Source organism: Apostichopus japonicus, chromosome 15 (assembly GCF_037975245.1).
Source record: "Apostichopus japonicus isolate 1M-3 chromosome 15, ASM3797524v1, whole genome shotgun sequence".
NCBI lineage: Eukaryota > Metazoa > Echinodermata > Holothuroidea > Aspidochirotida > Stichopodidae > Apostichopus > Apostichopus japonicus.
Genome location: NC_092575.1, coordinates 22,277,660 through 22,295,291, shown reverse-complemented (window position 1 = coordinate 22,295,291; position 17,632 = coordinate 22,277,660). Strand labels below are relative to the sequence as shown.

General features: G+C 36.2%; 1 protein-coding gene across 5 annotated transcripts in view; it reads left to right on the top strand.

Annotated features, from left to right (window-relative positions):
- LOC139981065 (tetratricopeptide repeat protein 28-like) overlaps nt 1-17,632 on the top strand; it is a 109,581-nt gene that overhangs the window by 62,203 nt on the left and 29,746 nt on the right. For all 5 annotated transcript variants that reach the window (XM_071993210.1, XM_071993213.1, XM_071993209.1 and 2 more), the window contains 3 exons: nt 8,469-8,616; nt 16,315-16,461; nt 16,796-16,921. In XM_071993210.1, the coding sequence (XP_071849311.1) occupies nt 8,469-8,616; nt 16,315-16,461; nt 16,796-16,921 (421 nt within the window). The remainder of the gene's footprint in view (nt 1-8,468; nt 8,617-16,314; nt 16,462-16,795; nt 16,922-17,632) is intronic.

Sequence of the window (17,632 nt, the reverse complement as noted above, 5' to 3'; positions counted from 1 at the left end):
GGCCCATGCACAATGCATACCTTGTTGTTTGTATACGAGTGATGCAGTTGTCTGCATTGAGAACAATAGCAGGAAATTGGAGGTACTACCAATAGTGTCTGTAGGAGGTTTTCCAACCATGGCTACGACTTCAGATAACTCTTGTACTTATGTGTAACCCCTAATGCAGATGTGGTATATGGCTCCAGTTTGTAATTTTAGGGTTGAATCTTCCAGCATCAACTTTTGAAAGATTATCTATTTTATCGTTGTTTGCTGTTTACTTGCATGGTCACGATAGTGGATTTCATGATTTCTCAGTTGATCAAAAAGCATTTTGGGGGAATAATGTTAGGCTGAATTGAGTTATAAAATTTACGATATTTATTGAATATTTTAGTCGAACCAGTCAACTATAGCTGCATCATAATGCTATTAATTAGTTCCTTAATACATCTGATATAATTTTAATCCAACTTTATAAGTCTGCATAATAACTGTCACAAAGTTTCACAATAACCATTATCCAATAAACCATTAATTTGAATAATTTACCTGCAAGCGTTTTGTTTTATATACAACACAGTCATAGATAGCATGTACTATGATAAACTCTCTTTGTTGAGATTTATCACTAAATTCCAGAATGAGTAAAAGATGGTGAAATCCAACTCACAATAACATATTCATTAAAAACATTTCTTTTCTTATCAAAATTATTTAGCATAAGTGCAAAACTCTGTCAAACTCTGGTGTACTAACATTAGCTGATTGTTTTATAGTTTCTTTTAGTTATCAATGCCTCGGTAGAAGAAGTTTTATGAAATGTCAAGTTAACCGTATTTCCAGACAAAGCCTCACTTTAAAAGTGAATGTTATAGCACTTGTGAGTCTGCAAACATTATATCTGGCTGCAGTGTTGATTACTGATGTTGGTCAAGAGAGGCCAAGACCAGAAAAAATTCAAATGATTTTCTCCATTTTCTCACTCAGATATTCAAATGAAGGGCCCATAAACCTACCGCTCTTCCCCCCAAAGGGAAATTGTTTTCACCAGAAAAGGTATATAGTTGATGGTCACTGCTTTTACAAAATAGCCCAAAGGGACATTTACCCTCTCAATTAGAACCTAAGTGTTTGGAATCTATTTTTCTTTCACACCATAACTTGTGCATTCCCAAGAGAAGTCAAATTTCCATTTATTGCCAAATTGGTCATGATGGTGATTTTTCGAATGTGACTATATATTTATACAGCAGCTTTTCAATACAGGCTACTTAGGGTGAGAGTGATATGCCTACGGTGTGCCCCTCAAGAGTTCGATAAAGTTCAGGGGGAGGAGGCTACGGAACTGTTGATTTATATGAAAAGCTCAGTTTAGAATCCCCTCTAAGGCTTTTAACTTCTCATCCTCTAATGTTTGGTCAAGTAAGTATTTTATGTAATTTGAAACAATGGCCCCAAGTTGACCTTCGGCCTAGAATTGCTGAGCATTGAAAGTGTCATTTCAGTGTTCTACAAAAATTGTTGTTGATATGATTAATGTTTTCTAGGTAGAACTTGAACAGAGCACATGAGCAATTGCTAACATTAACATTATTAGTAGTTACTTAAATCATGAAGACTACAAACATGAAAGTATAGATTAATTTGTACTTAATTAAGTCTCTTTGATTGTTTAATATTCAGTTCATCAAATGTAATTACAGAACAACATCGTGTAACTCGCAAGTACAATGCACATGTGTAAGTGCGGCTGTACAGCTGCCCTCTAGCGTTTCAATAGAGGGTGCTGTCGTATAGGTCCTTATGTGCGTGATCATTACTGTTTACAGATCTGTGGATCAACGTAACATGTTCCCTTGCCAACACGCCGGTTGAACTTGCATAGAAGAGCATATGAATACTAGTTCAAAGTTCCAATTGTCCATTTTTTTCCGAACAAAATGCACGTTTTAGGAAGGACAAGTTGAAGTGTGTGAATAGTTTGTCTGGCTTGAAACTTTGGATACATGTTTCAAAATCAGATCTATGGTCTATTCAATAATTAACAAACTTATGTGCAGGTGCTACTAACGAGCTACTCACAACTCATAGCAACAGTTTTGCGGAATTAGGTATGACAGCCCCCTCTATATAACTTTGTCCATGGTAGAGGGGAGAGCCCCATTGTGCGCCACGTTTTCATGATTGCTGTTCACCTAATTACCACTAGCTCTGACCCATATAGTCAACATGTTGCGTTATTGACAAACAATGTGTGAGACTACATAGTGCCTCATGTTTCAGAATTTCCAGAATTGGTTTGAATATGAAATGTTTACAACATCTGAAGATATTGTTAGAATTTGTTTTTTGGAGGGGTTCATTCTTACAGGTTTTCATATTACATTACATAATGGGAGGTAGAATGTTTTGATCGTAAAAGTTGACCTACATGTTGAGTAGCAATGGGGTCTAGGGGTAAAGCTTTATTATATCTTACATGCAGAGAAGAAGGTGTTACCCACTGTTTATGTGAATGAACTATTAAATTGAAAAAAAAAAAAAAATTTGTTTCCGCTTTCTTCTCTCTGTTAATTATCAGAGCTAGCTATCATACATGTTGATCACCAAATGATTAATTTGAAATTTATGTAAGCAATCTCCAAGAAGAGATGATACATCAGTGATCACTAAGTAGAGAAGGGAGAGGCATCTACTATCAGTAATAGGTATAGTATATTATAAAATAACAGAAAAAAATATATATATTAATATCTCAACTGGGGTACAGGCTTTTCTTACTCAGTGTTTGAAATTTTTTGTGGCATTTTTTTACCTTAATGGATTTGACAAATTGAAAAGGCATATGGATGGAATTTTTAGTGCATGCATGAAATGAGATGGAACTTGATCCTTTTTACTTTCAATAATTTATGTAAATTCAAGAGGAACTTTAGTAATGGATATTGACCGGTTTCAGATTCTTTGAAGTTGATTCTACACTTCCTAGTAATTACAGGTTAGTCAATAAATACAGGGTAAAAGAAATAAAACATTAATGGCTTTCTGATGTTTGGTTTATGTTGTCTATTAATGATAGATAAACTTTGCTTTTGTGGCTCTCAGATACTTTATGCAAATCATGCAGTATCAATTAAATTTGATAAGGAAACCTTTAAAACGTGAAGAAAAGAAGTCCTTACATCACTATATTAGATAAAACTCGACTGTGTCAAGCTAGTGAACTCAAAAGGGCCCTCCAGTCATGAACGAAATTAATAGAGGGCGCTGTCATGTCGGTCGTTTATCTAGTTTCACAAAATTAGCAAGTTGTTTCTATGAGTGTAAATTCCATAATCAAGAGCAGTAGTATTGGGGGGGGGGGGGGGGTTCCTTGAGCTGATTACTGAAAGAATTCACAAGTTTTGTCCTTAATTATATTGAAGAAGACATCTATTGAAAGATGTTTGTGAAGTCAAACTAACAGTTTTATGCATCTCTCCTCATCTTGTCTTTCTTATACACGTTGTTCATTCAGCAATACTGCACAAGTGTAGCCTTGAAGTATCCTATGACCTATCACGCATATGTATTTGCATGCTTGTGAGTGCTATCGTGTCACTCTGTTTCGGAGATCAGATAAACACCATTCGTCAGACACATGAAGAGCTATGTGACAACTCCCTCAGTTGAAATTCTGGAGAGCCCCCATTGTTACCAGATTTTAGTATGAATTAGGATAAAATGAAAACGATCAAATTCACTTTAAAGGACGGGCTCTTTGCTGTGACAGATTGGGGTATACACCATCAGTTTTGGCAATGTCCAGATTGTCCTAATGTTTCATTTTGGTTGTGTATGGTTATTGATGTTTTGCTGGAAACTTGGAAATATACAGTAAGGTGAACCACAGATGGTTACAGAGGTCACATGACTAGAGGAACTGTATACACGTACAGTCCTATGCACAGTGTGGATTATCATCATTGGCTTAGATCGACTGATTTAATCTATAAAAGATACGCTTCCTCCTAAAAATCACCCTATATGTTGATGGGATCATTTTAATTGTCTCTGTGTATGCATATGAATAATGATGCAATGAGGTTAAGAAAATCGATTACTACATGAGATGATCACACATGGCTTAATAACCCCCCATGTTGACAATATTACAATTGATCACCCTGTAGCATTTATGATTGAGACAGCATGCATTCAATTATGCAGTGCGTTTAGTCAAGGAGGTTTTACAAGGATTCCTTGGTTTAGTGAGCTGACAAGCTGTATTATATGAAAACCCATGTATCCTCTACTCACCCATCCTGCCTCACCCCCCCCCCCCAGCTACACCTCCTTCCCAATCATTGATATAAAAAAAGTATAACTTTTATGGCATGTGGCACTTTCAACCGTCTTTTATATGATTCAATTTTTGTGAAACTGAAGAATTGTAGGACAATTCAATTGTTCTCTCAATACAAACCTTCGTTTGTGAACCTGAAGGATTTAGTCAATAGATTTAGCAATTTTTCTGGTCACTTGTTCAATTCAGCTTTATTTATCTTATATAAAAGATTATTTCCTTCTTAAGTTTATTACCCTAGGGTCTTACTGTTTGTATGTTTATGTTTACTAAAGTCAAATGATGTCACAATACCTTAACCTTAAAAGTCCACAACCATAAGTCAACTTGTCCACAAAGACGTAGGTCATCGAATGGATGCAGTTATTTTTTTATTTAACAAAAAACCTGAAAGTGGCCTGGTTTCGAGAATGACTGTACTAGTTTCCGTGTTCCCCTAAGGCTGTAAATTTGAACAAGTTATGACTTTCATTCAGTCTGTTTATTTATAAAAAACTAACAAAGTTGATTTGAACAGTAAAGTCCAATCAAGGGTGAACTGCTTGTGCACTTTTGAAGACATCTAGAATTATTATTGATTGGGTCTGGCTGTATTTATCTCTAAAAGCGACTGCTGTGTTTGTTAGTGCTTTTAAGGGTGTGTCATGTTCCTATATAAAAAGAGTCATATTGAGTTGAAACTGAAGGAAGTATTGGGCTAAGACTAAGTAAGCATCCATCATTACACAACAAGACATCATCGAACAACACATATGCTATAATTATTTATGGTTTTCTTTTATTTATCACAGCTGTGTTCAATGTACGTACTTTTCTGTATTGTATGTAGAGATTGGGTTTGCAATCTCTAGAAGTTAATGTAACATTTGGTGTTGGTTTCAGTGTCCAACAACGATGTTATGTTATGAAAAGTTGAAAAGAATAACAAAGGGGAAAATGGCTTCACCACCTATGGCACTTTGTGGCACTTTGACATCACAAATGGCAGCACTATGACACTACTCTCATAGTGTAAAGCCTGATAATAACCCTAATGGAACTAGATTTTCCATAGATATTTGGGCTTTCTCTACGATAGAATTTAAAAATGGTTGTTTGATTTCTTTCTCCTTTGATGGTAACTGGCTGAAATTTTTTTCTGAATTATTTTTTTACTTTAATTTAGCATTGTCATCCAGTTTGTAGAAACATTTCACAGTCTTGGTCTTAAATTTGAAAGTTTTGGAGAAACAAGTCTATATACATCCCCAGAGAAGGTCAGGGCTCTAAGTCTTCCATCTAATAAAAGATTAATTTTCACGCATCTCATTAAAACACACATCACAGAATTACCAACAAAACAAGAGACATGATACCAGTATGCTATATGTAGCAATAAAACCCAAAGTAATTAGTATTTTTGAGATGCTGTTTAGGTTTACAATATACATATATTGGAAAAACTGACTCAGTGAAGTGGAATGTTATTAAAATAAACTGCAAGCAGATGTTATTAAAATTTCAATTGCTTTCTGCTAGAGTTATTCTTCTATACATAAGTTGGCCTAAGAGAGGGCTTTATGTGCATACAAAAGGCTCTCTGTCCATTTTCAAATTATTATTATCATTTTGTGATGCGTATAGTGTTACTTGGTAGCTGTGTGTACAGATAGCACAACTATATAACTGGCATGATGTTTTGATGAATTTTTTTAAGTGTCTATGAGCATAAAATGGATAAATCTGTAAATCTGTGATGTCATAGTACTGCTAGGATCTGAAGCCTTTTATTTTCTCTTTCGTCTTTTCATACTATCAAGGTGGAATGTAAACATTTTTGACCCGAAACTATTGTGGTCATTAGTTAATGTATATATTTAGATTCAGCCTAAATTTGCAAAGTGCATCTCCATCATAGAAATTGAATTAAGAGAAAATAATGAAAAGTCATAAAACATTGAAGCACATGTGGCTTGATGATGTCATATTTTAGACCTGATCAAGTCTTTTAGCCTTGCATGCGAGGATTGGAGCATTAAATCTGATGATACCTTCCAAATAAAATAAAATATTTCTTCGCTGGTTTGGGTAAGTCGTTCGTGACGGTTATCTCTACCATATATACCGTTTACATTCATGGTTAGGGTTTGTGTCGCCTTAATGTTGAATGCCCAACAAAGGAGGCGGATCACGAAATAGAACTCGACAGCCAGCTAAAGTGGCTAGACTGATCTATATGCCATGAATCATGAGTATGTGAATGGCTGAGTCGCAGGGTACACCACGACTTGTTTATCCTATTTGACCAAAACACGAGGTAACACTGATTTCAGAACAGGCATTAAAAGTGAACACCGTGACTTTTTCTGCTACTAATGCGCTTAATGGCGGGGTAAACATGGCCTCTCCACTTACAGAAGTAATGTCAAACATCACGTTGGACCGTACGTATATATGTGCTACGGTTCTCGTGTGTAAAAGACTATACATGTTCCTTAATTCCCTCTTGCCCCTTGAGGGATGAAGTACTTTTGAAAAACTTTCTGTAATTTTAGCAGGCTGAATTTTGGGGCCCAATAGTACATGTTTATGTTAAATTTTTATAGACGTGTTTCATGTTCGGTATTAGTTTTTTTTCCGTCGGATCGGTTTTTACATAATTTTGATAAAGATAAGATGTCAGAGCACGATCGGCTTCCTCTTCCATCGTTATGGAAACAGACGTTTGTCTTGTCAGAGCATCCGAAGCCAGAGATTGATCCTCAAAATTGATGCATCACTCATTAATGCGATGAGAAAAGACGAGGCACTCGGCAAAGAAAAGTGCAGCCCTGAATGCCGCAGGCGCTGCCCGTCTCATACCTCAAACAGGAAACGGTCGGGGCATCGGGATGAATTACTAAGTGACCTTCGAGCGATTCTCTCTTTCATTTTATCCATCAATGTTCTATCCGGGATAAATCTCTGGATTGTGCTTTTTTTTCTTCTTTTTGAAGGAAAATTTAGAGGGGGAAAAAAATTATGCTTTTCATAACTTGCAGATATCTTCTTCCTTCAAGTTGACCATAGATGGTTTTCCAGTCAGCCAAGAGTTTATTTTTGGTCTTATCTTTAGTTGTAGTGTAGCAATCAAAACGCCAAGGAACATTTTGTGGAATTGAAAAAGAAAGAAAGAAGAATATGACAGATTTTCTTTCCAATTGACCGATCTATTGTTTATTCAAGATTCATATTTCAGTCATAAGTTTGCTAACGAATCACCAGAACATCTTTACCTGTCTGGCAAAGATATTGGACAAATGTCACGGGCCAATATTATCCCCCTTCCTGTCACTATGATCAAGAACCCTCTGTGAACCCTATCCCTCCCTTACCCTTACCCTCTCTTACCACACCCTTACCTTACCCTACCCCCTTACCCTGCCTTTCTCTTTCTCACAGGAACAAATTTGCAGCACAATATTTGTTGTACTCTCTCTCTAATTCATATATCTTTCTCTGTATACTTTATCACACTGTTTTCATGATATTCATGTGATACTTCTTCAATACAAGAATCCATGAACGTTTGTAACATCATCTTTGGATTATCTCAGTACTTAATTAACCCATAATTAGGTAATCAGGTTAAATTAATAGGCGTTGCACCATTTTTGGAGCTTGCAATTTAAGGCTTTCCTCAGGTTAATATAATCATTTTGTATGCCAAAGATTGACCTATGTGCAACAATAAACAAAGAAGGAAATATACTGTATATATATATATCTGTGTAAAAGTAAGTTGGCCTGACATTTCGATCCTAGCAGGATCTTCTTCATAGGCTAAAGCCTCTGAAGAAGCCTCTGAAGAAAATCCTGCTAGGATCGAAACGTCAGGCCAACTTACTTTTACACATTCTATTACACAGGCCCTCTAGTGGATATAAGCAGTTTGCTGACAGTTTTATTTTATAAATATATCTATACATTATTTCCTTCTTTGTTTATTGTTGCACATTGGTCGATCTTTGGCATACAGAATATATTTATTTATATAATATACATGTATCTGCATGCAATGTGTCCAAATATCTTAAATTGTTCTTGATTATGATTGCAGTCTTAAGTGATATTCTCCAGTTACTAACAAAACCATATTTCTCTTCGGTTATTTTTGCAGGCCTACTATCGGCAAGGAGTGGCGTTGCAATGCCTGGGGAGACATGCAGATGCCCTGGCGGCATTTGCATCTGGTCTGGCGCAAGATCCGAAGAGTCTGCAACTACAAGGTGGACTAATAGAGGCTACTCTCAAGTCACCTCTGAAAGGTAAAAAAAAAAGTGTTTCTTATTAGATCCTTCTGGTATCATTCATAATTCCTTTGAAAATAGCTCAACACCTTTAACCAAACTGTATCAGGTTTAACCATTGCTGTTGGCAATTCAAATACATCCCACTGCCCTCCCAATCTCCCAACCCCCCCCCCCACCCTCCGAAAGAGTACTCTTTGCAGGAAGAACTACTGCTGAAGAATTGCAAGATTAAACCAGATGTTTTTGTTAAATGCAAAATCATATCAAATTTAAATAGTTATAAGATTGAATGCAAGGAATTTAGATTAACACAGTTTTAGTAAGGCCTTTATACTAAATACAGAAAATTCATTCTCCTTTCTCAAAAACTTTGTGCTAGCATGCACCAACTGTCATTGCATACCTTGCAGGTGAAGATGGAACCTTCATCTTAGAGGTCTTGTGGTTTTACACTATGAATACACCTGTGTGAATATCCATGACTGGTTCACTGTATTACATTGTTGGGTATATTTTTAATCCCCCAAATGATCCCTACTGTGTTTTCCAAACCCATACCCAACAGGAGATTTGCCCTAAACTCTAGGAGGACACTAGTGAAGTTAATGTAAGGTGTCACGCTGGCTGCCACTCTGGGGGCCTATTATGTAGGACTTAAAGGAACATTTGACTTAGAGTAAAGTAAGGTTAAAAGACTAGAACAAGGAAAGCAAAATAAAAGAAGATTTTGAAGAAAACTGTTAAACAATCTGTGAAACACCTGAAGGAAACATGTCTGTTGCTTCTGAAACTTATAACACTTATAGGGTCTTATGTTTGAGTCATAGCAGGACTTCTCTAAGAATGCTAGCAGGGTATTCCTCACATGTATGCAAACTGACAGATATACAGACACTTCTACAACACATTTATATATATATATACATATATATATATATATATGTATATATATATATATACGCCTACAGTGGAATTACGACCTTCCTTACTGGTTTTGAACCTTTGGACGTACAATCAGCGTCCATAGCCTAGTGGTTAGGGTGTCCCCATATAAAGCGGGAGGTCCGGGTTCAAATCATGGTAGAGGCTGGAAGTTTTTTCACTGTTCTGGATTTTCCAACTCATTACAATTATATATATATATATATATATATGTATATATATATATATATATATATATATATATATACAGTCATGATGAAATAATAAGCTAATTGGGCTCATTAAAGTATAGTCACAGGTGTATATGTAATCACCTTGGTAGTAGTTTAATATTGCCCCAGGTTGCTACAGGTTTAGGTACCATTTGCTGCATTCGTAGTCTTTATTTCACCTCCCTACTACTGTATGTATAACCCCCCTAGTATAACCCCTCTCCTAGTCAACATAACAGTAGCCTATACAGCAAGCTATTAAAATTTCGTACTGTATGCTAATGGTCTTGTTCACCCCGCCGAAAAACTCATCCATCAGCTTCCTTTATTCCATGCCAAGAAAACTAAAAGCTTATTCCTGAAGTTTTTTTTTTAGCATGTTGCATCACTTTGATGATGTGCATGATTTCTTAAAAATAAGAAACCTTGCCCCGGGTGATTTATAGTTTTCTTGTAACAGAATTAGAATATGGAATACCATAAATAATATATCTTCTGTATTACCATGTATAATTGTGAATCTTGTTTCAAACTTTTCCTGAAACAACTATTTTACTGTACCTACATTATGTTTTTTTAGCATGTTGCATCACTTTGAATATGTGTATGATTTCTTAAACATAAGAAACCTTGCCCCAGGTTATGGATTGTTTTCTTGTAACAGAATTGGAATATGGAATACCATAAATAATATATAGTCTACTGTGTTACCATGTAGAATTGTGAATCTTGTTTCAACTTTTTCTTAAACAACTCTTGTACTGCACCTACAGTATGCAAAATACATATTCCAATTCCAAAGGTTATCTCTGGATACAATCTGTGACCTCCACCAATTTCCATCATTTCTAGAAGTTGAGCATAATTTCAACATCCCAGAAAAGCTTTAAAAACAGCTTTGAAAGGGATGTTGTGTAACAAACAAGTTCTTGTAGTACTAACCATTAATTGTAGGCCAATGTTCAAGATCTATGTATAATGCTTTAAGAAATACATAAGACACTGTAGGCTGATGGCTACAGTTGTCTCTTCGAAATAAAGTTTTGAATTACGAACGATGAATAAAATTCTGCAATGCTTTCTTGCAAAAAAATTTTTCAGCTGTTTTGTCAATGCCTGTGCAGTCTCATGCTGCTGCATCATCATTTGACAAAAGCTTTAGCAATTAAATAATTACTTACTCGTTTACTCGTTAACAATCCTGTCAGAAGTCTTAGTCGTTGATCTTGTGACAAGCTCTGATGTGACACGTTTTTACAGGCAAGCAAATTTCTAGTACTCCATCTGTACGTGATTTAATAGTTAAAAACTTCACAAGTCAGTGTGCATTATTTGATCAAAATTAGAATATTAAATTAGGACTCCCTCTTTAATATCTGATGACAATCCTCAGGGCTACTGAAGACTTTTTTTTTGTGAGGAATGTTCATAATTTCCCTTAGTTCTATGTAAAAACCCTGACTAGACACAAAACATGTATGTCGCTTTAAGTTGCTGTACATGTGTTCATTTGCTGAAACTGTGTACGTTATGCAGAACAGTCCTATTCTTGTCGGGAATTTCACAGTGGGTTTCATCTCCAAGTGGTCTCTCGCGGTTTTCCGTGGAACCCGGTCTGGAAATGCCCCTTGGTGTAGGGTTTATGAAGCAATTCATTGTGTAAACCATGAGTTGCTACTTAGTTATGTACACATACAAGGAGGTTTTTCTTGAAGCCATATTTTTGTTCGGTTTCTTGAATTTTTTTTGTAGTAGATATATATATATATCAAATTATAAATTATTGTGAAGTTTTAGTTTTTGCTGTGAACTGGTCACCAGATCATACAATGCTAAGACCACTGTGGTTTAAGAAATGTCATATGAAATTTGTAATATAATTTGGTGATGAGAGGTTAACATTAAAGAGTAATTTTTAAACCAAAAATCTAAAACAGATGTTTGAGAATCTCAATTTGTATCATATATACTCAGGTGTTTATATGCTTTAATTTGCTGAGGTGTTCTTTATTTTATTTAATATCTAATGGTTTGTGGCTAACAGAATGCAGCATACTGAACTACCTACCTTCATAACTCCCCGACAATAGGAAACCTGCAACAGAAGTGAATTATAGAGCTCTATGAACTGGGGATTGGGGGGGGGGGAGAAGGAGAGGGGCTGTGGATGATAACTTTGCATCTGGTTAGGATCCTGGCATAGATGTGAGTTTAGTGGAGGGATTGGGGGGGCAGGGTGATACCAATGTTGGTGGCACCAGCTAGCATGGACATCAGTTAGCATTTGAACCTCCAGCGAGGGAGGTAGTAAAGATTAAAAGGGGCAACCAATCATTCTTTCTCTGGCAAACCTTTCTTTTTTGGGTGATCTTATACTAAATATTGTGACTAAGATTTATTTCTCTTCTTCAGACATCAGATTACGTTTATATTTGTATGAATGAAGTTCCGGTGCGTGGGGGTGGGGTTGGGGAGAGTTCTTCATCTAAGACCCTTTGCAACATGATAAGAATTTGTTTTTATGAAGTTATTTGGAACCATTTCCATCGTTCAGACATGATTCATAGTGCACAGATGGTGTTGTCGTCAGAAGACACTCAAGCGATACTCCAACTGCTTCCATTGATGACATTTTTATCTCGTGATTTTGTCCTCCAAGGCACATTTCTCGGGAGAATTGATGTTCAAAAGCGAAGAATCATCACTACCGAGAATTATCGTACATCAGCCAGCACACCACTTTGGAAATGTATTAAAAGTGTTGACAGATACTTCGATAGACAATGTTAGACTCTGAGGACGCAATCGGATTCCGGTGTAATGTTCTCTAGATATTTATGGAAATAACTTCAATTGATACCAAACAGCATCTTAGGACTTGTGGAAGAAAGCTACTCCGAAGGGGGTCATTGATCAGTATTAATTGCCTCCCAAATTTAGCATACAAGAAAAATTGCTACCATTTTCAAAATTAGATTTATTAGATATTTTGTCTCCTCAATTTAAGTTTTCAAGTATATCGAATATTGAAGAAGTGAATGTACGGTATTCAGCGTGGGCCATACTACATTAAAGGATTGATGTAAACAGCTTTTTGATGTTTGAATGTGAATGGTCGTTATTTGACAAAATAGTGAACGGTTTAACGGTATATGATGAACAATGTGTGGATTAACATATCAGATTGAGTGCTAAGATGGTTTTGTTAATTATTAAATGACCAGCATTTATTTAAGTTGTCAGTCGAGCTGGTGCGCGCTAGAGTACCAATTGCAGATTTTCTTGCTGAACCTCGCCTATAGTTTGCTTGTTTCCCATATAACATGATTTCCATTTTAATAACAATACATTTTATACAAATTTCAAGTTTTTCCAACCTCACCCCACTTCCTCCTTTCTTCCCTACCCTCGTCTTGACCCCCTTCCTCCCAAAGATGTGCTCAGCACTTAACCGAGATAGAGAAACATATATGATAATGACAATTTACACGGGTTCACTTTCTTCAGCCTTTTCAGGATTCAAAGATTGAGAGCAATTTGTTACAAACTCGTCCAGACTATGGGTTTCCAAGATTGAATTATACTCCACAGCTAATGATTATGTCAACATAATTAATGGAATGTTTGATCTAGTTGGCGTAACGGCACGATCGTTTCCACGGCTATAGAAGTAATCCTTGGATCCATCAGTCTGTTTTTTTTACCATTTGTGGACGTCATTCCACGGCTTTAAGTAGTAATCCTGGCTTCCATTAACTCTTTTATTACCTTTCATTGATGTTATAGTCCTCAAGTACCGTCACAAGATGGTGAGAAACATGTATTGTTGATGTTGCCAAGTAATCACAGACTTTTAATGAGACTACTCAATACACGATTGTTTGCTCAAAAGGGTTGTGTGAAGAACAGCTGATAGGCATTAATTTGTTCTCTTTTTTTAATCACTTTTATTACATTATTGAAAATTTCGTCACAAAGCATGTTCTCCAATTAATTCAAAGATGCAGGTTTGAGCAAGTGTATAGACATAACAAAGATTCAGATGTTCACATCCTATTGCAAAAGTGCTCATTACATAAAAGTAGAGCAAGTACATAATATAGTCTACCTATACGGTAACTTACAGCATGTTGTTACTCGAGTTTCACGCCTGCAGTGTCAGCGATCATCAGACAACTGGACGTAAACATTCGTGTATGTGACCTTAACATGTTATTTCTTCCTAGCACGGTCCGGCGGGTTTGTTGACATGGCGACACTTTGAGATGAGCTCTGTTTTTTTGTTTATACTGTCCTTTGTACGTAAGATTGCCAGCTTTTCTTCTACGCAGAGGTTGCACAAGCCCGATTCACGTTTGTGCGTGTTCGATTCCTTTACTATCTCCCAGCTTATATTGTGGCTAATTTCCCCTCTTTTCAGGTTCCATATGTAGTTTCACAGTTCTGTTCCTTTTTGGTACTTTTATGCCTGTATTTGATTTTGTGTGGTTGTTGAATCGCTGCTTAAAGGGTCCTCCTGAAATGCCAATGTATGAATCTGTGTCCGATGTGACTTGGGCTTTATATACTATTGCGCTGGTTAAACATTTCCCTCGTATATATAGATCACTTTAAACCATGTAATTATGCCAAGACAATTAACAAGTGCCGTCTAACTGTTATTCCAACATATTGCGGGCATGATATTCAATATCAGCATGGCTGGAATTAAGTTTTGCTAAATCCTGAAAGAAATTGTAGGCATTTGTTTACAAACTGTCTTTAATCAAACCTTTATACATAGCTAAGATTACATTCCTAGAAACTAAAATACATTCCTATATTTTTGTTGAAATGAAGGTCAGCTGGTAATTAGTGATTTTTTTTGGGAACAACTGATATTAATTTATTTGTCATCCAGGAGTAGATCTCATGTTGAAACTAGTAATCATGTAATGCAGAAAGCAAATTGGAAGTTAAGAAAAATTTTCTTTTCAAATTTATGTCACATTAATCGAAACAATTATTTGCTCCATCGTTAAAGTGTTTTTAATATAACATTGTATAAAAAATTTACTTTCGCACAAGAAAGCTGGTTGTTCTGTCACAAGTAGATACCATGGATCACCTCAATACACTTACCTTATATTTCAATTTTAATTCCAAACAACTTAATCCTTCTGGAGTAAACAATGCTCGAGTGATAAACATCCACTGATTTAATGTCTATCTTAATCTATTAGGTATCTTCACATAAACATGTTTCTCTAATCAACCAGGGAGAGAGTTGGATTAAATCCACCGTGTTCCTTTAAGTGACAAAAACGTGCCAGTTTAGAGTGAACTGTAAGCAGAGAAAACTGACAGCCAATGATCTCTCATTTCAGTGAAGTTGTACTGGTCAATCAACCTCTTGAAATTAAACATTTATAACTAAACATTTCCTGTTAAATGGCTTCACCTTGCACAGAGCATCTGCTTCTGATTTTACCCAGGAAAGAAGGAGGAAAAAAAAAAATCTAAGAAGCCTACATCTTATTTCCAAAGTTCACTATCTTAGCATTTTATTTCAAATTGAGCCATATTTTGGGAGTCCCTGGCCTCCAATAGCTTTGAGGTATGCCCTACTTCCAAGACTGGTTAAGGATTTGCAGGATGACAAAGTCTTGATAAGGGGCTTTGTTCTAGCTTGGAAATATCAACTTGTCTGAGAGATTGTGACTGCAGGACACGAACAGCGATAATCTTTGGCCTCAGCCCGTCTGTCCGTGCGTAACCTCTGATTGGGGGAAATCAAAGAGACGGGATCAGGGATGGCATTTTTCATTTTTGCTGGGATTTCATTCTCTTCAGATTTTATATTAATTGCAGGGATGTACAAATCAATGTGAATAATAGCAATAATAATAATAATAATAAATGAGACTTATATAGCGCCAAATCAGTAGACAAAATTCACTGCTCGAGGCGCTTTACAAAGAAAGCAAATTAATTATCAAAAGAACAAGTGAGAAAATGTGTCTTAAGAGTAAACCTGAACCAGATGAAACAGACACCTAGAAATGAAATTAAAACTTTGATGACGATGATGAAGATGACGACAACAACGTAAATAGTTTCTGTGAAATTGTAAAAGTTGGTTAATGTTGATACTTTTGTAGACTGTTGCAATAAAAAATTCTTTCAGCCTAGGTTGTGTAACCTCTATGCAGCACCCTTTTTTTTTTCTTTGGAGAAATGGCCTTTAAACATGTGAGGTTCATCAAGTAAATTGGCTGAACTTATAAATCTAACACAGAAGATCAGTAAGTTCCTCAGATATAATACATATAACTCAGTTAGAAATTACATAAAAAAACAACTTTTATGGCCTCATATATCACATGTTCACGTTTGAATTGAACATTCTGACAAGGACAAATGATGATGTTCAAAGTCATTACCATTTAACATTTAGGCCTCCCCTGAGGAGCTGACTTCCATCAAGTTTAGCCTTGAAGGAGCATATCTAGACATTTTAACATATTTTTTAAAGCTGCATGCAGCCTTTTATCAAATCTATCTTCTGATATTCTTGCAGATACCTTTGAACCAATCTACAACCAGCTCCAGTCTATGAAATTGGATAAGAGCCCGTTTGTAATCATCTCTGTGATTGGTCAGGAGTTACTAGCAGCTGGTTATCATGCCTCCTCATTGGTGGTTTTGGAATCTGCCCTGAAAATAGGTAAGATTCAAAGAAATAATGGATGGACCTTTGGAGATATTGATCAAGCAAAATATCGAGGGGGGAAAAGAAGGGGAAAAAAGGGTACACTGCAAAAAATATGGAAATATTTGGCATTTTAATGTATACAGGTACCTCTACGACTTTTGATGCAATGCAGGATAGTTGACTAAATAGCACAGGGAACGATAAGTCATAGATAGGTCTAAAGTGTTAATGTTTTGAGGAGGGGGTGGGGGAGAGGTTGAGGGGGTATAACAGCTGCTTTTCACAATTGAGGCTATTTCTTACCTTATTTTTTTACTTTTTAACAATTATATTTTATGTTTAACAGGTACTTGCAGCCTCAAACTAAGAGGATCTGTGTTTTCAGCTCTGAGCAGTGCTCACTGGGGTCTAGGGAACACAGACCAAGCCATTGGTTTTATGCAACAGGATCTAGCAGTCGCTAAATCTCTCGGTAAGATTCTTCACCAGCCGTTCACAAACCGATCCTGTACATAATTCACTGTAAAAAGATCTCGTTCTACAAATTATTTTCTAGAAAAGAGATATTTTTTTTTATCTTGCATCTTGCATGATCAATAATTAAGTTGCACGAAGCTGCGGACTTGAAATATCAAGTTAGTGGTATTAAAGAATCTGTCCAGGGTTGTAGTAATTAAATCGATCCCCTGTTTCGGTGGTAGATGTGACTACCCCCCCCCCACTCAAGGAGCAATAAGAAAAGACGAGTACCCCAAAACATGGAAAAATGATCTGTGTGCATAGATAGTGCAAATTGAAGATTACCATAACGAACACCTGTCTAGTATTCAGAAACGGAAAACTAAAACTCCAGAGTGTTTCCAGATGTAAAATGTTTAATTCATGGGGCAATAAGTCAGGTTTTCATCGCTGGGATGCACGGCTGCACTGTGGATGACAAAAGATAGCCTAGGATGGATGAAACGTGTGGAAGTTCTCTAGCAGTTACAAGTAAATCACTAAGCTTAGTCATTGCCAGTAAGTCTCGTCTTTGTGTTTCGGTCTCGAGGGAAACGCCAAAAAAAAAGAAGATGCTCCCAGCTGAAAAGTATTAAGATGTCTGCTTCTAATTAAATTTGTTACTCCTGAGGACAAAAAAAAATTGTGAGTTTGATGAAAAGCAATTTTTTTTTGTTTTTTTGAG